Below are 23,030 nucleotides of genomic sequence, written 5' to 3'. Positions count from 1 at the left end.
TCACAACACGTGCCTTCCTTTTTAAAAAAAAAAGATTTTATTTATTTATTAGAGAGAGAGAGGGAGAGTATATGAACTGGGCGGGAGGGGGGCAGAGAGAGAGGGAGAAGTAGACTCCCCATTGAGCAGGGAGTCCAACTCAGGGTTTAATCCCAGGACCCTAAGATCATGACCTGAGCTGAAAGCAGCTGCTTAACCAAGTGAGCCATCCAGGGGCCCCAACAAGTGCCCCCCTTAATGCCCATCACCCATTTAGCCCATCCCCCCCACCTCCGTTCCAGCAACCCTCAGTTTATTCTCTATAGTTGAGAATCTCTTATGGTTTGCCTCCCTCTCTATTTTCATCTTATTTTATTTTTCCTTCCCTTCCCCTGTGTTTGTCTGTTTTGTTTCTTAAATTCCACACATGAGTGAAATCAAATGGCATTTGTCTTTCTCTGAATGACTTATTTTGCTTAGCATAGTACCCTCTAGGTCCATCCACATCGTTGCAAATGGCAAGATTTCATTCTTTTTGATGGCTGAGTAATATTCCATTGTATATATACACCACATCTTCTTTATCCATTTGTCAGTCAATGGACATTTGGGCTCTTTCCGTAACTTGGCTATTGTTGATAATGTGCTATAAACATTGGGAGCATGTGCCCCTTTGAATCAGTATTTTTGTATCCTTTGGATAAATACCTAGTAGTGCAATTGCTGGGTCGTAGGGTAGTTTTATTTTTTAACTTTTCGAGGAACCTCCATACTGTTTTCCAGAGTGGCTGCACCAGTTTACATTCCCACCAACAGTGTAAGAGGGTTCCCCTTTTCCCCCATCCTCCCCAACATCTGTTGTTTCCTAAGTTGTTAATTTTAGTCATTCTGACAGGTGTGAGGTGTTATCTTATTGTGATTTTGATTTGTATTTCCCTGATGATGAGCGATGTTGACCACTTTTTCATGTGTCTGTGGGCCATTTGTATGTCTTCTTTGGAGAAATGTCTGTTCATGTCTTCTGCCCATTTCTTAACTGGATTATTTATTTTTGAGGTGTTGAGTTTGGTAAGTTCTTTTTTTATTTTTTTTATTTTTATTTTTTAAAGATTTTATTTATTTATTTGACAGAGAGACACAGCGAGAGAGGGAACACAAGCAGGGAGTGGGAGAGGGAGAAGCAGGCTTCCCGCCGAACAGGGAGCCCAATGTGGGGCTCGGTTCCAGGACCCTGGGATCATGATCTGAGCCGAAGGCAGACGCTTAATGACTGAGCCACTCAGGCGCCCCGAGTTTGGTAAGTTCTTTATAGATTTTGGATATTAGTCCTTTATCCGATATGTCATTTGCTAATATCTTCTCCCATTTGGTAGGTTGCCCTTTAGTTTTGTTGATTGTTTCCATTGCTGTGCAGAAGCTTTTTATCTTGATGAAGTCCCAATAGTTCATTTTTGCTTTTGTTTCCTTTGCCACCAGAAATGTATCTAGCAAGAAGTTGTTGCAGGCCAAAGAGGTTGCTGCCCATGTTCTCCTCTAGGATCTTGATGGTTTCCTGTCTCACATTTAGGTCTTTCATCCATTTTGAATTTATTTTTGTGTGTTGTGTAAGAAAGTGGTCCAGTTTCATTCTTCTGCATGTGGCTGTCCAGTTTTCTCAACACCATTTGTTGAAGAGACTGTCTCTTTTTCATTGGATATTCCTTCCTGCTTTGTTGGAGATTAGCTGGCCATATATAGAGTTGTAGGTCCATTTCTGTGCTCTCTATTCTGTTCTATTGATCTATGTGTCTGTTTTTGGGCTAGTACCACACTATCTTGATGATTACAGCTTTGTAATACAGCTTGAAGTCTGGAATTGTGATGCCTGCTGCTTTGCTTTTCTTTTTCAACATTACTTTGGCTATTTGGGGTCTTTTCTGGTTCCATACAAATTTTAGAATCGTTTGTTCTAGCTCTGTGAAAAATGCTGGTGTTATTTTGATTGGGATTGCTCTGAATATGTAGATTGCTTTGGGTAGTATAGACAGTTTAACAATGTTTGCTCTTCCAATCCATGAGCATGGAATGTTTTCCCATTTCTTTGTGTCTTCTTCAATTTCTTTCATTAGCGTTCTATAGTTTTCAGAGTACAGATTTTTTACCTCTTTGGTTAGGTTTATTCCTAGGTATCTTATGGTTTTTGGTGCAATTATAAATGGGATTGATTCTTCGATTTCTCTTTCTGCTGCTTTGTTATTGGTGTATAGAAATGCAACAGATTTCTGTATGTTGATTTTCTATCCTGCAACTTTGCTGAATTGTGTATCAGTTCTAGCAATTTTTTGCTAGAGTCTTTTGGGTTTTCTACATAGAATATCATATCATCTGCAAATAGTGAAGGTTTGACTTCTTCCTTGCTGATTTGGTTGCCTTTTATTTCTTTCTGTTGTCTGATTGCTTAGCTAGGACTTCCAGTGCTATGTTGAACAACAGTGGTGAGAGTGGACATCCCTGTTGTGTTCCTGACCTTAGGGGAAAAGCTCTCAGTTTTTCCCCATTGAAGATGATATTAAAGATTTTTTTATTTATTCATTCGAGACACAGAGATACAGAGAGAGAGAGAACATGAGCAGGGGGAGAAGCAGAGGGAAGGGGAGAAGCAGGCCCCCCCACTGAGCAGGGAGCCTGATGTGGGGCTTGATCCCAGGACCCTGGGATCATGACCTGAGCCAAAGGTAGACTTTTAACCATCTGAGCCACCCAGGCGCCCCTGAATATGGGTCTTTCATATATGGCCTTTATGATGTTGAGGTATGTTCCTTCTGTCTCTACTTTCTTGAGGGTTTTTTATCAAGAAAGATGCTGTATTTTGTTAAATGCTTTTTTTGCATCTATTGAGAGCATCATATAGTTCTTATCCTTTCTTTTACTGACGTAGTATATCACATTGATTTGTAGATGTTGAACCACCCCTGCAACCCAGGAATAAATCCCACTTGATCATGGAAAATAATTCTTTTTTTTAAGTGTCTTTTTTAATGATTTATTTATTTGAGAGAGAGAGAGAGAATGAGAGAGAGAGAGAGAGCATGAGAGAGGGGAGGGTCAGAGGGAAAAGCAGACTCCCTGCTGAGCAGGAAGCACAATGCGGGACTCGATTCTGGGGCTCCAGGATCATGACCTGAGCTGAAGGCAGTTGCTTAACCAACTGAGCCACCCAGGCACCCATCATGGTGAATAATTCTTTTAATGTACTGTTGGATTTGATTCTCTAGTATCTTGTTGAGAATTTTTGCATCTGTGTTCATTAGGGATAATGGTCTGTAACTCTCTTTTTTAGTGGAGTCTTTGTCTTTTTTTTTGGAAACAAAGTAATGGTGGCCCCATAGAATGAATTTGGAAGTTTTCCTTCCATTTCTGTTTTTTGAAACAGTTTGAGAAGAATAGGTATAAACTCTTCTTTAAATGTTTGGTAGAATTCCCCTGGGAAGCCATCTGGCCCTGGACTGTTGTTTGTTGGAGATTTTTGATTACTGATTCAATTTCTTTCCTGGTTGTGGGTCTGTTCAATTTTTCTATTTCTTTCTGTTTCAGTTTTGGTAGTTTATATGTTTTAGGATTTTTTTTTTTAAGATTTTATTTATTTGACAGAGAGAGACTCAGCGAGAGAGGGAATACAAGCAGGGGGAGTGGGAGAGGGAGAAGCAGACTTCCCGCTGAGCAGGGAGCCCGATGCGGGGCTCGATCCCAGGACCCTGGGATCATGACCTGAGTCGAAGGCAGACGCTTAACGACTGAGTCACCCAGGCGCCCCTGTGTTTTAAGATTTATCCATTTCTTCCAGGTTGCCCAGTTTGTTGGCATATAATTGCTCGTAATATTCTCTTATAATTGTTTGTATTTTTTTTAGTATTCATTGTGATCTCTCCTCTTTCATTCATGATTTTATTTATGTGGGTTTTTTCTCTTTTCTTTTTGATAAGTCTGGCTAGGGGTTTATCAATTTTGTTGTCTTTCAAAGAACCAGCTCTTAGTTTCGTTGATCTGTTCTACTGTTTTTTTGATTTCTATTTCATTTATTTCTGCTCTAATCTTTATTATTTCTCTTCTTCTGCTGGCTTTAAGCTTTATTTGCTGTTCTTTTTCCAGCTCCTTTAGGTGTGCTGTTAGGTTGTGTTGCCAAACTGGTTTTTGACAAAGGTGCAAAAGCAATTCAACGGAGGAAGGTTTGCTTTCTCAACAAATGGTCCTGGAGTAATTGCACATCCATAGGCAATAAAATGAACTCTGACCTAAACTTTACATCTTATACAACAATGAACTCAAAATAGATCACAGACTTACATGTGGAACATAAAAAAATATACAACTTTTAGAAAATAAAACAAGAAAGAAATCATCAGGGTCTAGGGCTAGCAAAGGTTCTTAGACTTTACACCAAAAGTATAATCCATAGAAGGACAAGGATAAATTTTTGCTCTATGAAAGTTCCCTTTAAGAGGATGAAAAGACAAATGATAGAACAGGAGAAACCACTTATGAGACAAAATACTTTATCCAGAATGTTTAAAGAATTCCCAAAACTCAATAGTAAAAAAAAAGGAACAACCCAATTAGAAAATGGGCAAAAGGCATGAGCAGAGCCCTCACCAAAGAGGATACATGGATGGTAAAAAACACATTAAAACATGTGCAACATCATCAGCCACCAGAGAAGTGAGAATTAAAACTACAATGATATATCACTATAGACCTATCGAAAAGGCTAGAAAAATTACTGACAACACCAATGCTGGTGAAAATGTGGAGACATTGGATCCCACATACATTGCTGGTGGGAATTTAAATGGTAAAGCGACTCTGGAGAGCAGTCTGGCAGTTTCTTCTAAAACTAAACATGCGATTACTTTCCTACCCAGTAATTGCACTCTTGGGCATTTATCCCAGGGAAATGAAAATTCATGTTCATGGAAACCTGTACATGACTGTTCATAACAGCCCTAACCTGAAATCAGCCCAAGTGTCCTTTAATCTGGTAGATGGTTAAACAAATTATTCCACAGAATACTATTCAGCAATGAAAATTGGTAAGTTGGATGGATTTCAAGGGCATCATGGAGGAAGGGCTGCTTTTTCAACAAATGGTCCTGGAGCAATTGGACATCCACAGGCAAAAATAGGACAAAAAGCCAATCTTTTTCTTCTTCTTTTTTTAAAGATTTTATTTAGGGGCACCTGGGTGGCTCAGTCATTAAGTGTCTGCCTTTGGCTCAGGTCATGATCCCGGGGTCCTGGGATTGAGCCCCACATCGGGCTCCCTGCTCGGCCTCCCCCTGCTTGTGTTCCCTCTCTCACTGTGTCTCTCTCTGTTAAATGGATAAAATCTTTAAAAAAAAATAAAGATTTTATTTATTTGTTTGACAGAGAGAGAGACAGGGAGAGAGGGAACACAAGCAGGGGGAGTGGGAGAAGGAAAAGCAGGCTTCCCGCTGAGCAGGGAGCCTGATGCATGCAGGGCTTGATCCCAGGACCCCTGAGATCATGATCTGAGCCGAAGGCAGGCGCTTAACGACTGAGCCACCCAGGCACCCTGGAAAAAAAGCCAATCTTAAAAGGTTTCATACTGTATCCTTCCACTTACATAGCATTCTTGAAATAAAGTTATAAAGATGGAGAACAAATTAGTGGCTGACAAGGGTTAGGGATGGGCGCAGGTGTGGCTATAAAAGGATAGCACCAGGGAGCCTTGTAGTAATGTCATAGTTCTGTATGGTGATTGTGGTTACAGGAATCTACACACATATTGCATAAAACCACATATACGAATGCATGTAAAACTGGTGAAATATGAATAAACTCTGTGGATTGTACCAATGTCAATTTCCTGGTTTAATACTGTACTGTTACCACTGTGGGGAACTAGGTGAAGGGATATAGGGAAACCTCCCTGTACTTTTTTTGGGGCCACCTCATGTGAATCTATAATTATTTTCAACAAGTTTAAAAACATCTTAATTTTTTAAAAATTCACTGACTTTTTCACCTTTTTTTTTTTTTCCCCAAGGGAGATTTGGTGGGGCTTAAGGGTTTAAGCAGGGTTGTGACATTTGGATAGATCTTCCTGGTGGTTTCTTAGAGGACGGATATGAGGGAGGGCAAGACTAGAAGCAGAAAGATATATATTTCATTGATTCTAGGAGGCATTTTGTTTTTTCATTTTAACATCTAAATTGGGATGTTTCATTATAACTATCAGCCAGACAGTAGTCATACTGTATTTGTCATACCTACTCAGAAGAATTAAAACTTGTGAAATGGGTGTCTGAGGCTTGGAAGAAAATTCCAGAGACAGAAGAGGAACATTCTTTTAAGAAATGCTGCATCACCACAGCCCTTGATGGCATGCACAGAGGGCTACATTGTGTGAAAAATCATGGACATCTAAGACTGAGTCAGAAAAAAAAAAAAAAAAAGAATCCTAGGAGTCAGCCTCTGAATGTGAAGTTTTGGGACTATTGTTACCCTGTTACTCTTTTTAAATTTCCTTTTTATGTACGCACAAGAGTGAACTATTATAGAATCTGTATCTGTATAAATCTACACTTTCAATAAATATAAAATAAAAATTCAAAGTGATAAAGCGTGGTGTCAGTTTATTTGCTACCTTTTTTTCTTAACGGGAGCTAAAATAATGGTTAAGTTTTACAACTGATGGCGTCCAGGCAAGGGATAATAGCCTAAAGTGAGAGTAGGACCATGATAAGAGGGGGAGAGAATCCTTGAGAAACGAAGAAGGAAAAATCGACTCAACTTTGGTGAATTATCAGAGGAGGGGTACAGATGAACGGGTAAGGAAATCTAGGATGGTTTCCAGGTTTTTAATTTGGGCAACTGAGTCGATGTGGTGACCTATGTGGAAGGGATAGAAGGGGAGGGCTTGCAGGGGGAGTTCGTTTTAGGAAACATTGCTTGAGGAGCTTGCTGGCTATGTTGAAGGGAAAAGATGAATGAAGCCTTCGTAATTGCTCTGGAGGGACCGAACCCCGCGCCCAGTACTGGGTGACAAGGGCCCACGGCTCTGCCTCGATGGATTCTGCACCTCAGAGCTGTTTGTGAGGGATGGGAACGTAGGGTCTGCGCGCCCCGCTGTGAGTAGACTGCGGGACCGCCTCGTTACCTAACACTCTGGGGTCTGGGCAACAGCAAGCTGAGGCCCGCCAGCGACTGTGACTGGCTGGAGAGGCGGGCGCCGGGGGCCGTGGGCGGGCCCGGACTTCAGGAACTGCTCAGCGATTGGCTGGCAGGTACCCAAAGAGCCTCAATCAAACTGTTGGCCCCGCCCTTCCAGAGAGCTGGCGCATATTTCCACTCAGCCCTGTCGCTTAGTTAGACTGGTAAGCAAACTATAGTTGTGGTGGTCAGTGAACGATCCCCTCGGCCACCGCTCCTTCGCGGAGACGGGCTGTGAGAGGAGAGCTGGGATTGGCCAACTTGCAGGGGCGGGGCGGGCTCGGCCTTAGTCGGGCTCTGCTTCGGGACGGGCGCCTGTCCTGGGCGTCTATTGGGCTGCGGGATTGTCAACGTTACTGGGAGGCGTGGCCGACGCTAATAAAGTGTGGGACCCGCGCGGCAGCTGCGGTAAGTTCCACCGCAGCTAGAGCTCCGGGTGGTCGGGTGGGGGCGGAGCTTGGCGGCTCCGTAGACTTAAGCCGCAGCGTTTCCCCGGCCGGGTATCTGGCCGCAGCCTCAGGAGACAAGACGGATCCTTCAACCGTCACAGAAATGTAAGTTGACTCTGGTATGGGGGGCTCGACACCTCCTTGCCAACGCCCACTCCCAGCGCCGGACTGTGCGGGACGGAAAATGGCGCATTGCAGCAGCTGCGGCGACGCGGGGAACCACCACCGCGCGCCGCCCCCAGACCTGTCCGCCCCTGGGGAGGGAGGGCAGCACCCCATTCCTGCAGCAGCCACGCCAGCACCCCACGGGCGGGGTAGGGGCGCCGGGGTCCCACCTTCATGGCACTCTCTCCTCTCGCCTGCTGGGCGCCCCGTTCAGGTCTCGGTAATAGTGAAGCCCGGGACAGGGCGAAGGTGGGGCATGGAGAGACTTCGGGGAGGGGGTTCGAGACCCTTTCTTGTTGTCTGATCGAATCTGTACTTAGGGCCTCTGGAAACAGTAATGGGTGCACCTGCCAGTTAGTAACTTGAATTGCCCTGCAATCTCCGGATTTATGTATGCCCCTCGCCCCAACTGTGCCGTGTTACCCTACTCGCCCATCCCCTCTTGGCGGTGAGCAAAGAACCAGAAACTTATCTGACAGTTCTTTGGCGCCAGGTGAGCAGCTCAGAAAGACTCAGGGGGCAGTGGCATGTGATTCCAAGCAGCCATTCATCTCAAGGCCACCTGTATAGAAGCTGTTTTCCTGTCCTCCGGTTTTAGCCAAGTATTTGGAAGAGAAATAGAACTGAGGATCCCTGCCTTCCCGCAACAATTCAGTTTAGTCTCTGACCCCCTTCAACACAACCCCCATCCCAAGATCCTGAGGGAGAACTGTGGCGACACCACTATATATTTAATAGAGATTTTTTTCTTTCTTATTACTGTCTGGAGTCCTGGCTTGTCCTAGATATATTTATGTTGCTTCTCTTAGTGACAAAAAAGGGAAAAGATTTATTTATGTGACATATGGTTTATGATTACCCCTGGCTGTTTTATTGCTGAGTGTTCCCCAGTCCCAACAAATAGTGAAATGGTCCCTTCAGACGCTTTATAACAATTTCGTTTTTTCTCTTTTTGATTTCTACAGTTTTAACTGTATGTGATATTCTAAGCATTTTGGCCAAGCCCTAAGGTTCCATTCGCATGCCCCCCCCCCCCCACTTTGGGAAGGAGGTGAATGGACTCGTTCCCAACAGCACACATGTGGGATGAACTGAAGGAAATGGAGAAAGCGTGGTGACTAGCAAGGCATCACGAGGTCTCTGACCTTAATCTTGTCATTGGTGCCACCATCCTGGACTGCTTCCAACACCAAATACTGGCTGCTAGCTACTCACTGAATTTTCCACCTTCAGAGAACTAGATTGCTTAGCTCAGTAGTAACATAAGAGTCTTGTGGCTTCCATGGCTTAGTATCTTTCTTTCTTTTGCTTCTTTTGTGCTTTAGAGGGAGATGAGAAAGTGATTTCTTTTAATGGGGTTGAGTTGGGTGTAATCTGCTAGGAAAGCCTCTCTGAAGAGTTATTCTCTATCTTTTTAGACCAAAAGAAATTCACTTAGGGAGGAAGAATTTTCTGGGTATTAGTTCTATTGTGAGTAGTCAAGGCATTTCCTTTTTGGTGACTTGTGATGCTATAATTCCTAATGCATTTACTCTTGTACTGCTCCTGGGAGGTATGTTTGGTGAGACTGTGCCCCTCTGTGAGGCGTTCTTGCTATAACTTCTATTCTCCATCAAGTTTGAGAGATCTCCCTCTGTTGGTGGGTTCTTTCTTGGGAGAGAAAAATCTCATGCCTTAGGTTAGATTTCTGGGAATTCTTTAGGAGGTGAATTTAGTCTCTGTGTGTTGGGACATGGAAAGGAGTTTATCTTGAAGACCCACACTAGATTCATCCCTTCTAAGGCTAAGGGAAAGAAAGGACAATCTCTGTGTGTAGTAGTGTGAACCAGGATTTCCCTTTGAGACATAAAGCACTAGGGGAGCCTCCTGAGACTTGATGCCAAATCTAGAAAAGGAAGGAACATGATGTCTATGATGCATTACATCGAGGACCATTACTCATATTCTTGCTTCCTGTCTATGCTCTTGGAAAAATTTCATAACTAACACAATTGCCTGGCACCCCAGGTCTATCTAAGTGAAACACCCATCTTCTCTGCCAAAAACAAAGCAAGCGAACAGTCCTGACTCAACTCTACCTACAGAAGCCTTGCCTTTGGTGATTCTCCAAGTTGTCCTTACAGCAGCCCCGATATACTAGTCATTGTGTGAAACAACTAATAACCGGTTTCCCTTAAGCAAGGTCTGTCAACTTGCTTGTCTTCTTTAGACTTTGCGTAAAAGAGCCATTCGGTCCATAGGCGTTAGGCTTTTGTACGAACTTCTAAACCTGGAGAGGAATTTTCCAGTTTGACTTTATGTGAAAGGCTTTTTTTTCTGTCAGGGAAGTGCCATTTAGTCCAAGGCTGGCACATTTGTCCCTGTAGCCATGTCCCTGTAGAGGATGTTTGAATTTGGGTGAAAGGATAGCCCCAAACAGGATCTCTTGATGCCACCCTGGATGTCCTTGAACCCCACGTAAATGTTGTTACAGGATCTTTCATCTCTTGCTTCTTCCTCTATGCTGCAGCTCCCTACTTGGAGTTGCCAAGAAGTTAGAATCCTTTCTAGTTGCAAGGTAGCCTAATCACCATTGTGTTCGTGGTAGGGGGTGAGAATGCACGTGATTCCTTTCTTGTCTCAGTTACTTTGTGTACTTGGTCCGCTTCCCTCCACAGGTCTGCTCCAGCTCAGCCACCCACTGAAGGGGCAGAAGGGACTGCCCCAGGAGGGGGTCCCCCTGGCCCTCCTCCTAATACGACCAGTAACAGACGACTACAACAAACCCAGGCACAAGTGGAGGAAGTAAGTGGAGAACTCTTTCTCTTGAGAGTTTCCAGATGATACAAGTTTAGAAACTTTTTTTTTTTTTAAATAGAGGGGTAGCTAAAAGCTCTGGGAAGCAAGGCATCCCTGAGTTACACAGGGCCAGACTTGAGATTCCATTGTTTTTACCCCTGTCTCTAGCAGGGAAGCTTACTAGCTTTGTTTCTGCACCCCCTCAGGTGGTGGACATCATGCGTGTGAATGTGGACAAGGTCCTGAAGAGGGATGAGATACTGTCACAGCTGGATGACCGAGCTGATGCCTTGCAGGTGGGAGCGTCACAATTTGAGAGCAGTGCTGCCAAGCTAAAGAGGAAGTATTGGTGGAAAAACTGCAAGGTGAGTTGTCTTGTCCTCTCTGCCTTCTCTTCCTGGGCCTCAACTCATAGAAGGCAAGAAAACCCTCAGGTTCTACCTGCCTCACCTCTGGTGGCGCAGGATCTCTGCCCTGCCGAACTCTGGGGAGGAAATCTGAAAGCCTCCTTGAGATGCATTACCCAGAATTGGCCGCCAGGGTAGGCCAGAGTACTCAGAACCACTAACTGGGTGCCAGCCCTACGTGAGGAGCTCGGAAGTGGTCAGTCAGGCTGCTTTTCCCCAAAGACCCCTGGGAAAATCTCGCCTGGCCCTTCCCCACACACAGCCAACATCCACACGATGGCTAGGGTAGGTATATATTTAAATACCTGCAGCTTTTAGGAATTAGCGGGATACTTCACAATGAAAAATGAACCAACTGACTAAAGATCCCAAGTCTGCACCTCCACTGGCATTCCTTTCAAAGCCTTCAGGCAATAGGAGCCAAGCGAAATGGAGCATGCTGCAGATGCCCTGATGTTTCTGGGAAGCCTCAGTGGTGGTGCAGGGGTGGTTGTCTCTTGGGGAACATGAGACAGGAGGGTTTGCCCTCTCCGAGAGGCCTGCCTATCTCCTGGGTGATGTGTCGTTTCTTCCACTGTCCCAAGGACGGAGGAAGTTCTTTTCCCATCTCTAGTGGGAACATCTCTTTCCTCTTCCCTAAATCCAAGGACCCATTTCTTGGTCAATGTTTCCTCAGATGATGATCATGCTGGGAGCTATCTGTGCCATCATCGTGGTAGTTATTGTAAGTAAGTATCGCTGAGGTTGCTGGTGGGGTGAAGAGGTGGGAAGGTCCTGGAGTCTTCTCCCAGCCCTGCCTGCCTGGGGAATGGGGCTGCTCTGACTGAGGTATGGAGATCGCTGCTGTGGGATCGTCACCTGGTTCGGGAGGGGGGAAGGACAAAGACAAGGGACTTCCCTGATGGACAAGCCTTCCCTCTGCAAGATCCCGTGGGAAGATGGTCCCTCCTGTCCTGAGGAAGTGGGGCTGTGCTGTTTGTCACTGGCTTGGGTCAGAGGGAGACCACGGGGATGGGACACCCACACCTGAAAGGCCTGAATGTCTAGTAACTTGATGTAATTTGCCCTCTTGTTTTCTCCTGTCTCTTTCTCTTTTCCATCTGGGACTTCCTGATTCCTGTGTCCAGTCTACTTTTTTACTTGAGAATGTGCCACCCCTTCCCTGTTCTCCATTGCCATCGAGACTCATATCCCTCTCCCTCTGTTTGCTCTCTCAACGAACGTCCCCGTCTACCTTCCTCCACCCTGTCCTGGCTTCTCCATCGCCCATTCCTCCGTTTCTGTTGCTTTCATTTGCACTGGGTCCCTCAACACTAGAAATGCTGCTCCTGGCACAGTCTCGAAGTAACTCCCCGAAGAACCGTAGGTGGCACCTCCCTCCCCTCTTCTTATGTACTCTCAGCTTCCCCCAAAGCCAAAAAGAGTTGGAGGCCAAGAGAAGAGGAAGGCATGTAGCCGCGGTGACATGCCCAAGAAGGTGCCAAGATTGGGGGAGGAGAAGGGTGTTGGTGCCCATGGTGTCACCAGGAAAGGCCAGGCTGCTGGAGGGGGCTGGGAACAGCGGGGAGAATGGCAGCTCATTCAGGACTGCCCTGGTCACTTGGGGCTCTTCTCCTAGGCCAGGCCTCAGAAGAGCGTGAGGTGGGCCCAAAGTCCAACTTGGTTCTGTGGTAGTACCCTTTCAGAAAGTCAAATCTGTTTTTGTGGTTATTTCTGATCTATTAGTCTGAGATTTTCGGTGTCGTCAGGGATCTTACGGCCTTTTGCTTTGTTTCCTGGAGACCTACAGAACACACATTAATTGCAAAAGGACCGGCTTCATTCCCATCTTAGAAGCAGCCCCCTAAGCTCATTACTACAAGGGGCTGTCTCTTGTTCACATTTTCTGCAGCATTCTGTATTGTTCATGAGAGCACTAAATAATTTCATATAGCCAAAGCTGGAGACTCTGAGTTAGTTTTAATTGTTGGCACAGATAAAGAGAGAACGAGTGTTAATTATAGAGAGACAACGAGTCAAGGGCCTAATTTGAGAATAACAAGCTCAGAGGAAGCCACTTGTTGCCTGTTTGTTGGGGAGGGTCCTGCTCCTCCCTGCCCGTTGATAACGTGTGAGGTGTTAGAAATGAGGATCCTTGGGCCCTTGGGGACTCCTCTCCTCTACACCCTTCCCATGTACTTAGCAAAGACAGGGATGAAGCAGGAGGTCCTTCCTGAGGCTGGCCGATTCTGAGTATTCCGAGAAGTCCAGTATACCCGCCAACCCGGTCTTGGGTGGGAGGCGGGACCGTCTGTGGACAGGTGTGCATGTGCACTGCTGTGCTGTCATGGGCCCTCTTATCTAGAGCCACCTGTCTGTTCTTCCTGCACTGTGTTCCCCTTCTAAACCACTGGTACCCTTCTGAATTCCACTTTGCCTCCTTTCCTTTCCTCTCTGCATGGTTTGTGGGGGCAGACAGTGGAACCTGAGGATGGGAGGCCAAGGCTGGGCTTCAGGATAGCGTGTGGAGTGGAACAGATCCAGGTGTGAGGGGAGGAAGGAGGCTGGGAGCAGCAAGGGGGAACACCCATGACCCCTTATTCCTCCCATCCTCCAGCCCACAAGCAGGAAGAGGCTGAGGCCAGGCCGGGCCGGGTCTGGATGCTCGCTTTCCATGCAGCAGCATTTCATTGTGCAAAACCATCCTTCCTCTCCCTTTACCCTTTTCCCACATTCCCTTCGTCCTGCCCCAGGGCAGGACTGAAGAGCTGGAAGAAAGCAGTCAGTGTACCCTCCCAACGGCCCCCCTCGAAGGTCTCCACTCTCCTTTGGGCTCCTCCTTGCCTAATGCAGGGGGTCACCGCTGGAGAAGAACCACCACTGTCCTCGATGTGTCCTAAGCCTGGAGCAAATTCGCACTCTTGGCCCACCTAGCCCTGGCACAGGAATTCTTTCCTGGGTTTCTGTCCCTCTGAGGCTCACCAGATGTAGTTGGCTTTGTTCTTTTGGGGATGTTTGGCCTTCTACTTTCTTTTTCACCCCACCCTGTACCCTCTTCTGTGTCTTTGCTGTCCCTCTTCCCTCCCACCACCCATGTGCATGAGCAAATATGCAACCAAACCCTGGGACTTTGCAGTCAAATGAAGCCAAGCTTCCCACATCCCCTCTTCCTTGGTTTGCCATGAGGCGATGTGGGGTTTCCACTGTGTGTCTGTCATCACCTTTGTCTTTTTTCCTACCCCCAACCTCGTACTTGTATAGAATAATAACCGTTGTACTTCCACCAAAGGCATGTGGCATATTTACCAACTTCATGTATCCTGAACAAAGGCAAAAAAATATAAATTCCTACCACTAAACTGCCTTGGTTGTTGTCTGGGTTGGAGTAACTAAGGAGGGGCGGGGGAGGGGGTTGTTTTCCTTCCACAGTGTGATGTTGCGTGAGGCCGGAAGGCTGGCTGTGTGTGCCGCGTGGCATTCTCGAGATTAAAGATCCGTGTGTTGGCAGAGGAAGTGGTCTCTACACCCTGCGTTCGTACCTGGTGGGGCCCAACTCTTCCAGGTGCTAGTGAGAGGAAGTGATGACAGGAAGTCGGGTGGGCATTCAGACATCACATCAGAAACCACTGCAGGTTTTCTCAGACACCTCCCCTCTACCCCCTTCCTAGGTCCTCAGGCTGCTCGGCCTGTCCGAGGGGGCGCCCAGATGAGACCTCTGCGAACACACCCTGTTCCCCAGCAGCCTCACTGCCAGTTTTCTTCTGCTGAGTTCCACTGTCCTGACCAGACACATTTTAGAAATGGATGAAAGGAGAAATCTCTCCAAGGGAGTGAGGTGCTTGTAGGTATCCTGAAACACCCAGTAGCTGTCCAAAATTACCTTAATTGCAGCTCAGGGTGACACAGGGCAACTGACATGGCGCCCCAGGGCTGCCTCTGAGGGCCTTCGTTTTACACCCTGAACACTCTGCAAGTTGGTGCAGCTGGCTTGGGGACAGGGCTCAGTTGCGTCCAGTGTGGGGAAAGACAGGAAAGTGGAAAAGCTTTGTTTCTGAGGACACAGGGGGCTTTTATTTGGACAGAGTTCAAAGGCTTGTGTTACGGCCCAACCCCCACCCCTTTGTCCCACTGCCCCCCACTTGCTCCTTTTTTTTTAAAAAGATTTATTTATTTTAGAGAACGAGAGCACGAGTGTGGGGGAGAGGCGCAGAGGGAGAGAATCTTCAAGCAGACCCCCCACTGAGTGTGGAGCCCACTGTGGGGCTCCATCTCACAAACCATGAGAACATGACTTGCCCACTTGCTCGTTTCTTAATATCTTCCCATTTTCTTTTCCTACCGCAGGCTCATTTTTAACCTTCACCCAGACACTCTGCTTTCCTACCACTCTCTCACCTCTTCATGTTTTCTCCCTTGGTGTTCAGCCCGGGGACACAATGAAAGAAGGCAGAGATCCACACAGAGCCAGAGTCCCCAGGATCTGTGCCTTCATGCCTTTCTTGGGGCCTTTTTGAGCTCTGAGACTTGGCTGGAGTCCTTCTGGGAGAATGTGACTACTCTTTCCTTTTGCTCAGAGGCAGGAAAGTGGTTACCCAGAGGGCCTCAGAGTCTTGGCAGATCTTGGTGAGGTAGCTAGGAGAAAACAAGAGGGAAGGAGGTTGGTTTCAGTTGAGGTAACCCCAAAAGCAGGGGGCTGTAGTATGGGGACTGGCTGGAACTCAGGACACGGGCTTCATCCCTGGTCTGGGTGGGGAGGTGGCTAGATCTGGCTGATTCTACAAGTAAGGAGGGGCAGGGGCAGGGCTGAGGGCAAGCAGGTGCTTACCTTGCCGTCTCTGAAACCCCAGGAACAACAGGGCAAGAAGGAAGAGGCTGCTGGCAAAAAGGACTCCAAAGGCTGTTTTCTGCTCTGTAGGTTGAGAGCAGCATGGGCAGGAATCAGTAGGTTGGAATAATTTCCAAGCCCACACCCACCCCAGCAAGAGGGAAAAAGCGGGGTGGCGGGGGGAGAGGAAGAGAGAGAGAGAGAGCGTGTGCACGAATGCGTCCCCATCCCCGGTTAAGGAGCGTTCTGGTTTCACCCAGGAACTGGGCACACTGTAGTATTCGTACTTGTTGAAAGTTGTTGGCTATCTGTGTGCTCCTCCACATGGAATTTCCTATCCCTTCCCACCTTGGGACATTTAGAGAGATTTAGGTTAGATGAGTTGTTCACAGGTGAACTGAAATTTTGCGACTAGCTGGGGAATGATGTAAGCTGAGACAAAACCCCACTTCTTTTTTTTTTTTTTTTAAAGATTTTAAAAATTTGAGAGAGAGAGAGAGCATGAGAGGGGAGAGGGTCAGAGGGAAAAGCAGACTCCCCGCCGAGAAGGGAGCCCCATGCAGGACTCGATCCCGGGTCTCCGGGATCATGACCCGAGCCGAAGGCAGTCGCTCAACCACTGAGCCACCCAGGCGCCCCCAAAACCCCAGTTCTGGGGAAGCTTGCAGTCTGGCGAGCCACCAAAGAATGCCCAATGCTCCTGGACGTTTGCATTTCTTCTTTAAAACCTTTCAATGACACTCTGTGACTTTAGGATGACATTCCAGCTCGAAGGCCCATTGTGATCTGCCCACTAATAGCAGTTGAGGGTTTAAGGCTGTAGGGCAGTCAGGCTGCCCATTTTTCATATTTTACCATTTACTAGGTGGGTGACCTTGGGCAAATTACCTAACATCCATATGTGCTAGTTTGCTCATCAATAAAATGGGAGTCATGATAATACATGTGATCATACAGCTAAGTGCTTAGCACAGTGCTTGCTTCATGTAAATGCTCAATAAATGTAATTACTTTCAAGCTTCAGGCCACTTCTCCCTTTTCCCACACACTCCTGGCTCTAGCTGTGTAGTTCCCCAAATTCTCCTGAGACTGTTTTATAATTTGGCCTTCACGTGTGCCGTTCTTTCCATCTTGGCTGTTCCCCTCCCCCCTGAGCTAGCTCACTTGGTTGGTTTGTCTCCTGCAGGCCGTCTTCCCTGACTGCCTAGTCCGTCCCTCCAAGCTGACTAAGCTGCTTGAGGGCAGGAACAATTCACCCTTGATCTCCAGCTCTCAGTATATTGCCTGGTGCCCTGGAACCTGGGGTATAGGGGAATCTTGGGATGTGGAGGCAGCTATGGAGGCTGCCGCCTCGGGAACCAAGAAGCGGAGGCTCAGCGAAGTGCTGTGGGAAGCAGAACAAGGCCAGAGACGAGCTGGGGGCAGGAGAGCCACGAGCCCAAGTAGGGAGGTGGGGCAAGGAGGGCACTCCTAGTACCTGGTGGGGAGACCTGGGTGCTGGCCCTGAGGGGCTGCTCCAGGGAGCTGTGGGTGACCTGGCAGGTGTAAGTGGCGCCTGCAGGGCCAGGTTCTACCATCAGGAAGGAGGAGATGCTGTAGGTGCCTGCTGGGCTTTGCCGGAGGCTGGAGAAGGACGCACCAGAGACTGGGACTGGGGCTCCGCCTGGCTCCTCTCGGGTCCACGTCACAGCCATGTCCAGAGGGTAATAGCCAGCGATGTTGCAGATGAGGGTGGCTGGCGGAGTTTTGTTCTCCAAGCTCAGTTGTACTTTGGGGGAAGCTGGAAGAAAGAATGAGGAATAAGATTCCAGAGGGCTCCAACCTGACAGCAGAGTTGCCCAAAGCCTTCTTTCTCTTCCTGCTGGCAGTCAGAGTAGGTTGTGGAAGCTGAAGTCAATTAACCCCTGAGTGGAGTGCCCAAGGCGGGTGTAAGGGGTCCACCCTGGATGCAGGCCAGAAGGGGGCACATCTTCCACAGGTAGTTGAAAAGTGATAGTAAAACCAAGTAAAGGTTGGCTTCTTATCATCACGATAAGCTGCTGATTTTCAGGGACATCAGTGATGAAATACTCTTGCCAGTCGGACGGCTCCCACGACCCCCACTTGGTTTGCTGCTGCCCCTCCTCAGGATGTGGCCCAGAGGACTGGGCTACTTGGGAGACAGCCAGCTGGGACAGGGCAGCAGGACCCGGGGCTGGGACACCGCCTGGTGGAATTATCCTAGAGTCTGACAGGGGGCAGTCTGTGCCCCTAGGATGTAGATGGCAGTTAGTTCGTGGCAATGCAGTCTGCCTCTCGAGAAATTGCCCCTGTGTTGGATTCTGTCCTGGAAAATGCTCGCATAGGCATATCCCTTCCCCTCTCCCTGAAGAACCGAGTATGGCCTAACCTTGGACGTGGAGCTGGATGATTTGTTGAGCTTGGTACAGAGAGGTGGTGATCTGGCAAATGTAGGTCCCCTCGTCCTTCAGAGTGAGGCTAGGCAGGGTGAGGGAGGCATCCCCGGCCACGAGTAGCTGCTCAGGCTCCAGGGTGGCGCCCTCCCGCTTGGCCTGCCGCTGCGCCCTGGTCCAGCTGTACACCAGCTCGCCGCTGCCCTTATGACGCAGCCGCCACTCCACACCGGTCAGCTCCAAGCCCGGTGCCATGGAGAAGCCGCAGTGCAGGGAGGCTGAGGACCCCAGCAGGAAGTTCAGGGACGGGGTCTGTGTTGTCACTTGGAGCTCCACTGTAGTGAGAAGAAGAAGGGTGATTGTGGGCTACTTCCTCCTTGAGTCCACCTGATCTCTAGCTGTGGGCATGTTGTGGGCATCCACCTGCCCCTGCCTCCTCCTCTGGACAATGAGACCAGTTGAGCTCATCTCCCACTAGATGGAACCACAAAGAAATGGTGCTCTGGAAAGGCAGCCTGGCACACATGGTAGTCCTAACTATTTTGGAGTCACTTACCCCTGGACAATCTGATAAAAGCTATGGACTTCTCACCAGAAAAGTACATATGCAAAATTATGGGTTAATGTTGACCTTCAGGTCAGACCACTGGAATAGCAGAAAAAGCTTTGGATCCCTGTTTCTTCCACTTACTAGCTCTGTGACCTTGGGCAAGTCACTAAGGGTTGCCAGGGTCATCTGTTTAAGGAAAGGCTGCTGTGAGACTACATAGGAGTAAGAGTTTTAAAAAGCACACAGTGGTAGTATTTGTGCCAAACGTGCTGAACCTGAATCTAATGAGGAACAATCAGACACATCCAAATGGTGGGATGCTCTTCGAGACAGTGGGCCTGGACTCTCCAAATGTCAGTGCGAGGAAAAGAATGTTCTGGACTTAAGGAAGCTAAAAGCTTGGGGCACCTGGGTGGCTTGGTTGGTTGAGCATCTGCCTTTGGCTCAGGTCATGATCCTGGGGTCCTGGGATCAGGCTCCATGTTGGGCTCCCTGCTGATCAGGGAGCCTGCTTCTCCCTCTCCTGCTCCCCCTGCTTGTGCTCTCTCTCTGTCAGGTGAATAAATAAAATCTTAAAAAAAAAAAAAAAAAAGGAAGCTGAAGGCACAGGACAACTAAATGCAATGCATGATCCTTGTTTGAATCCTGGTCTTTAAAAAAAAAAAAAGCAAAAACCCAAAAACAAACCAGAAAGCTATAAAGAACATTCTTGGGGCAACTGGAGAAGTTTGAATTTGGACTCTATATTGATAGTATTACTGTATCAATTTTAAAATTTCTTAAGTCTGATGCTCAGTGGCGTACCAAGGAGTGGTGGGGGCGATGGGAAGAGAGTGCCCTGGCAGGGAGGAGTATTTTATCACCAATAGTGTTCAAGATTGCCGATACGGTGATGGTGTGATGGTGAGAATATGTTGTTGAATTCTTAACACACTGTACCCCCTTATTGCCTGCACCACTGTAAACTGCTCCCCACCTTGGTTTGCTGCTAGGGTGATGGTTTTGTGATTATGAAGGAGAATATCCTTGTCTTTGGTTATAAATTTTGTGTTCTAAATGAATACATGCTCTGCATGGAAACTTTTGGGGTGAAGTGTTGAGATATCTGCAACTTACTTTCAATTAGTTCAGGGGGGAGGCTATCTATCCTTCCATTTATCAAGAGAGAGAATGTGGCAAAATATTAATAATTGGGTATTCATTACCCAATTTTTTTACCCAATCCTTTGCCCATTATTCTTTCACCTTTTTTTTGTAGGTTTGAAATATCCCAAGATAAAAGGGGGGTTACTTAGCTGTGCCACTGGACAGATAAAGAGAACTCCTCTTTTCTAATGTGGCAGGATAAATTTAGGTTGCACCACAGAAAGCTTCGAGTGTTCTGGGGCTTCCTACGGATAGGAGGGTAGCCCCCTAATCTCTGGACTTGGTTGTCTCTTTTTGGAGGCAAAATACGGGATTTGATGAATTCTGGAGAAACCTATCATCATGTTCTCAATTTCCTGTACCCGCTGGGTGGGATGTGCTGGGTGGGAGAGGGCAAGGACCAGGTTTTACTAATAAGAGCTAATGAACGAATTTGCATCGCTGTCGTTGCTCTAATCATCTTGAAGCACCAGACCAGGCTGGCTTTCACTGGGCTACAACTGGTACTTGGCTTAATAAGACTGCTAGGGACAGCATATGTGAATAGAGCATCACAGGTCATTTCCTTAGATGAGGGAGGTGAAAATTATCCCAGAGGTGAAAATTATCCCAATCCAATTATTTGGGTCTTTAGGAGAAAGGACCGAGGCTAGGGGACACCTTGAGATGACTGATGTGGATGGAGGTGGGCTTGTTCCCTTCCTCCTCCTTCTATTCCCCCCCATAGCTGACCACTTGGAAAAAAAAAAAAAACGCCAAACTTTCTTTCTGCTACTTTTAATTTTCTCACCTGCAGTCGGTACCATCCCATGGGGGCTCAAGGGCAGGTTCAGTGTGGGGTGCAAGACAGCCCCATTCTCAGCATCCCTGGGAGTCTTCATCACCATGGAGACACTAGGTCCCCCTCCGGATACCTGCACGTTGGTGATGAACCAAGCTGCCTTCACAGTGGCCTGGAGAAAATAGTGGGAGATCTCACAGGTCACCTCCTTCCCGTTGCAGTCAGCATGGAGCAAGGCCTCGGCCTGGGGGATCTGTACCAAGTTCACTGGGGGAGAAGGGCAGCACAGAGGTCTAGTTGGTTTGAGGACACCTGGCCCTCGGGAACTGGGCTGTCTCAGCAGAGGGAGCTCAGAAAGATTGGGACATAGGGTGGAGGGTTCTTACCCGAGGCCTCGAAGGTAACAGGTGGGTTGTCTTTGGCCAGTGTGCCCCCTTGGAAATCGGTGAAGCCTTCCAGGGAGCCGTCATCCAGCATTGGTACCTGCCTCAGCACGAGCAAGGCCTTCACCGTGTTCCTACTGCTGGCAAAACCTCCATGCTGCCTACCTTCCTCCACCAGGAAGCAGTTTAGGACCACATCCACTGCCCGCCACTGCGTTTCGGCTGCAGGTTAAAAGATGGGGTGAGCACCCTCTTCCCAGAGAGTTGCTTCTGTGCTCGAGGGTCACCCACCCCAACTGTGGAGTCATCAAGGAAGGGGTAAAAATCTTCCAGGGTCCTAGCTGTCTCTTTGTCTCTCTCTTGTCACCCCCAAACCAGCCTTCTGGGAAGCCCCTGCTACTCCAGGTACATACTTGGTATGAATTATTTAAAATGCTGGATTTGCCTTGCTCAGAAGACTTTGTTTTTATTCTTACTACAACTGTTGCAAAAAAACTACCTCTTCAGTCAAAGGAATTCTCAGCAAAAGCAAATAAATGAGCAAAATTGCCACTGGGAGAGGAGACAGGACACTTGTGTGGCTAGGGGCCTTGGCAACCATCTTCTCCATTTCCCAGCCAGCCCACTGGGTCTGCTCCGCTTTCTGCCATTACAGGTGGCCTTCCCCTCCCCCACCTCCAGGGCTCACCTCCCGCGGGGATTTACTAGCCCCAGGAACCCTTCCTTTTCACGGTCTGCTCCCAGGCAGTGCCCTCTCGGCTAGGCCCCCACCACATCCACCCAGGAGGCCCCTCTTCTCTTCATTTGGCCTTTCCCACAGTCTTCTACCCTCTCCCCAACACCATTGGTGTCCTACTCTGCCAGCCTTTTTCCTTGATTCCTGTTGGGCTTAGGAGGCGATAGGAAGCCATCCCTGCCCCTCCCCCAACCCTTTCCCCTTCGGGAATCTCACGGCAGGTGGCTACCTGGTGCGCCCTGGGCCCGACACTCCCCCCCGCCCCCCCAGCCAGTGCTCCCCACTCACCTGGGTCAGCCGCCACCCGGGACAGAGCCAGGCAGAGCAGCAGGCACCATCCCTCTCCCGTGCCCATGGAGGCGGTGCGCCCGCCACTCGTCTCCCGCGTCCCCCACCGCCCTTCTGCACGGCCTCCCACTGGCACGGCCGGGCTGGGGAAGAGGGGGCCTCTCCAAACCGCCCTCGCCAGCCTGTTGCTTTCTCGTCAGTCCTTGGCCTCCTCCTCTTTCGCTTTCACTTTGATTGTCACCGCGGCTGCCTTTGCCTGGGAGAGAAGCCACCGGGTGCTCCTGCCAGAGTCCTGTTCATTGTTCTCCTTTTTCTCCCCTGCCAAATCCTCTGGTTATCTCAAGACCTGACTTGACTGCATGCACCCTTTTGCTCCCCACCCAAGAAAGTGGAGCTGAAATAAGGGGGAGGGGAAGGGCGAGACTGAAGGGCTACTGGGGACCTTTCTTCATTTTCTGTGGGTGCCACACCCACTCGCGACCCCCACCCCCCGACTTGGCCGGGCCCCAACACTAGTCTGCACTGGAGAAAGCTCCTCCCTCAGATCCCCGATCTGGGAGAAGAGGCTGGGAGTGGCCTGCACCGTGAGATTGGAATTTCAGAGAGACAGCGCGGGGAGAGCTTCGGTGTGTGGTTGGCTGGCACTTTATTTTGCCGAATTTTTAGGTCAGTGATACCGCACGTGGTGGTTCGTAGGGGAAAGTGTGTTCTCCAGCTAGGGCCCCAGCCCTCCAGTGCAGCGCAGGGGTGAAGGTGGCTGGGCCAGGGCACACGCGGGGCCCCTGCGCCCCATCCTCCACCTTTTCCCATGCGCCCTTGTCACTGCCAATCTCCAAAAGTCACTTTCTCAAGTCTGCGCACAGGAAAGGGTCCTGATGACAGGATGGTACTGAAACCCGGGGGTGGGGGTGGGGCCGGGGAGTGGGGGGTGGGGGTGCCAGGTCTCGTTCCCCGTGGATGGC

General features: G+C 48.5%; 2 protein-coding genes across 9 annotated transcripts in view; one reads left to right on the top strand and one right to left on the bottom strand.

Moving 5' to 3' along the window:
• Positions 1 to 7,568: 7,568 nt before the first annotated feature.
• VAMP1 (vesicle associated membrane protein 1) overlaps positions 7,569 to 23,030 on the top strand; it is a 75,671-nt gene continuing 60,209 nt past the window's right edge. For 3 of the 7 annotated variants that reach the window (XR_014145566.1, XR_014145565.1, XR_014145564.1), the window contains exons 1-4: positions 7,576 to 7,742; positions 10,460 to 10,586; positions 10,787 to 10,945; positions 11,664 to 11,715. Coding sequence is in view for 2 of the 7 variants with exons in the window: in XM_031032995.2 (XP_030888855.1) it covers positions 7,741 to 7,742; positions 10,460 to 10,586; positions 10,787 to 10,945; positions 11,664 to 11,715; positions 13,584 to 13,900 (657 nt within the window). In the remaining 5 variants the exon portion in view is untranslated. Of the gene's footprint in view, positions 7,743 to 10,459; positions 10,587 to 10,786; positions 10,946 to 11,663; positions 11,716 to 12,114; positions 12,394 to 13,583; positions 19,327 to 23,030 lie in introns of those variants that run through there. The other 4 variants (XM_031032995.2, XM_006737828.3, XR_014145568.1 and 1 more) reach the window with 4 other exon arrangements.
• On the bottom strand, positions 15,025 to 22,534 carry TAPBPL (TAP binding protein like). 2 transcript variants are annotated; one of them, XM_081821108.1, is made up of 7 exons: positions 22,069 to 22,534; positions 21,048 to 21,266; positions 20,671 to 20,833; positions 18,181 to 18,519; positions 17,269 to 17,571; positions 15,792 to 15,875; positions 15,025 to 15,598 (listed from the first exon to the last, which is right to left on the bottom strand). In XM_081821108.1, the coding sequence occupies exons 2-7, from the start codon at positions 21,129 to 21,131 to the stop codon at positions 15,555 to 15,557; spliced, it is 1,017 nt and encodes a 338-aa protein (XP_081677234.1). In that variant the 5' UTR covers positions 21,132 to 21,266; positions 22,069 to 22,534; the 3' UTR covers positions 15,025 to 15,554. The 2 variants fall into 2 exon arrangements, with proteins under 2 accessions (XP_081677234.1, XP_006737890.2); XM_006737827.3 differs by having other exon boundaries at positions 20,671 to 20,928; positions 22,069 to 22,533.

The sequence above is a fragment of the Leptonychotes weddellii genome, chromosome 5 (assembly GCF_054177405.1).
Source record: "Leptonychotes weddellii isolate Sample4059 chromosome 5, ASM5417740v2, whole genome shotgun sequence".
NCBI lineage: Eukaryota > Metazoa > Chordata > Mammalia > Carnivora > Phocidae > Leptonychotes > Leptonychotes weddellii.
Note: the sequence above shows the minus strand (reverse complement) of the source record. Positions and strands in the feature narration are given on the sequence as shown.

Coding starts and splice junctions, on each gene's coding strand:
- TAPBPL (XM_006737827.3), bottom strand. CDS start 22,135: ATGGGCACGGGAGAGGGATGGTGCCTGCTGCTCTGCCTGGCTCTGTCC. Junction 21,267..22,068: donor CCGGGTGGCGGCTGACCCAG/GTGAGTGGGGAG, acceptor TTTAACCTGCAG/CCGAAACGCAGTGGCGGGCA. Junction 17,572..18,180: donor CATCCAGCTCCACGTCCAAG/GTTAGGCCATAC, acceptor TCTTTCTTCCAG/CTTCCCCCAAAGTACAACTG.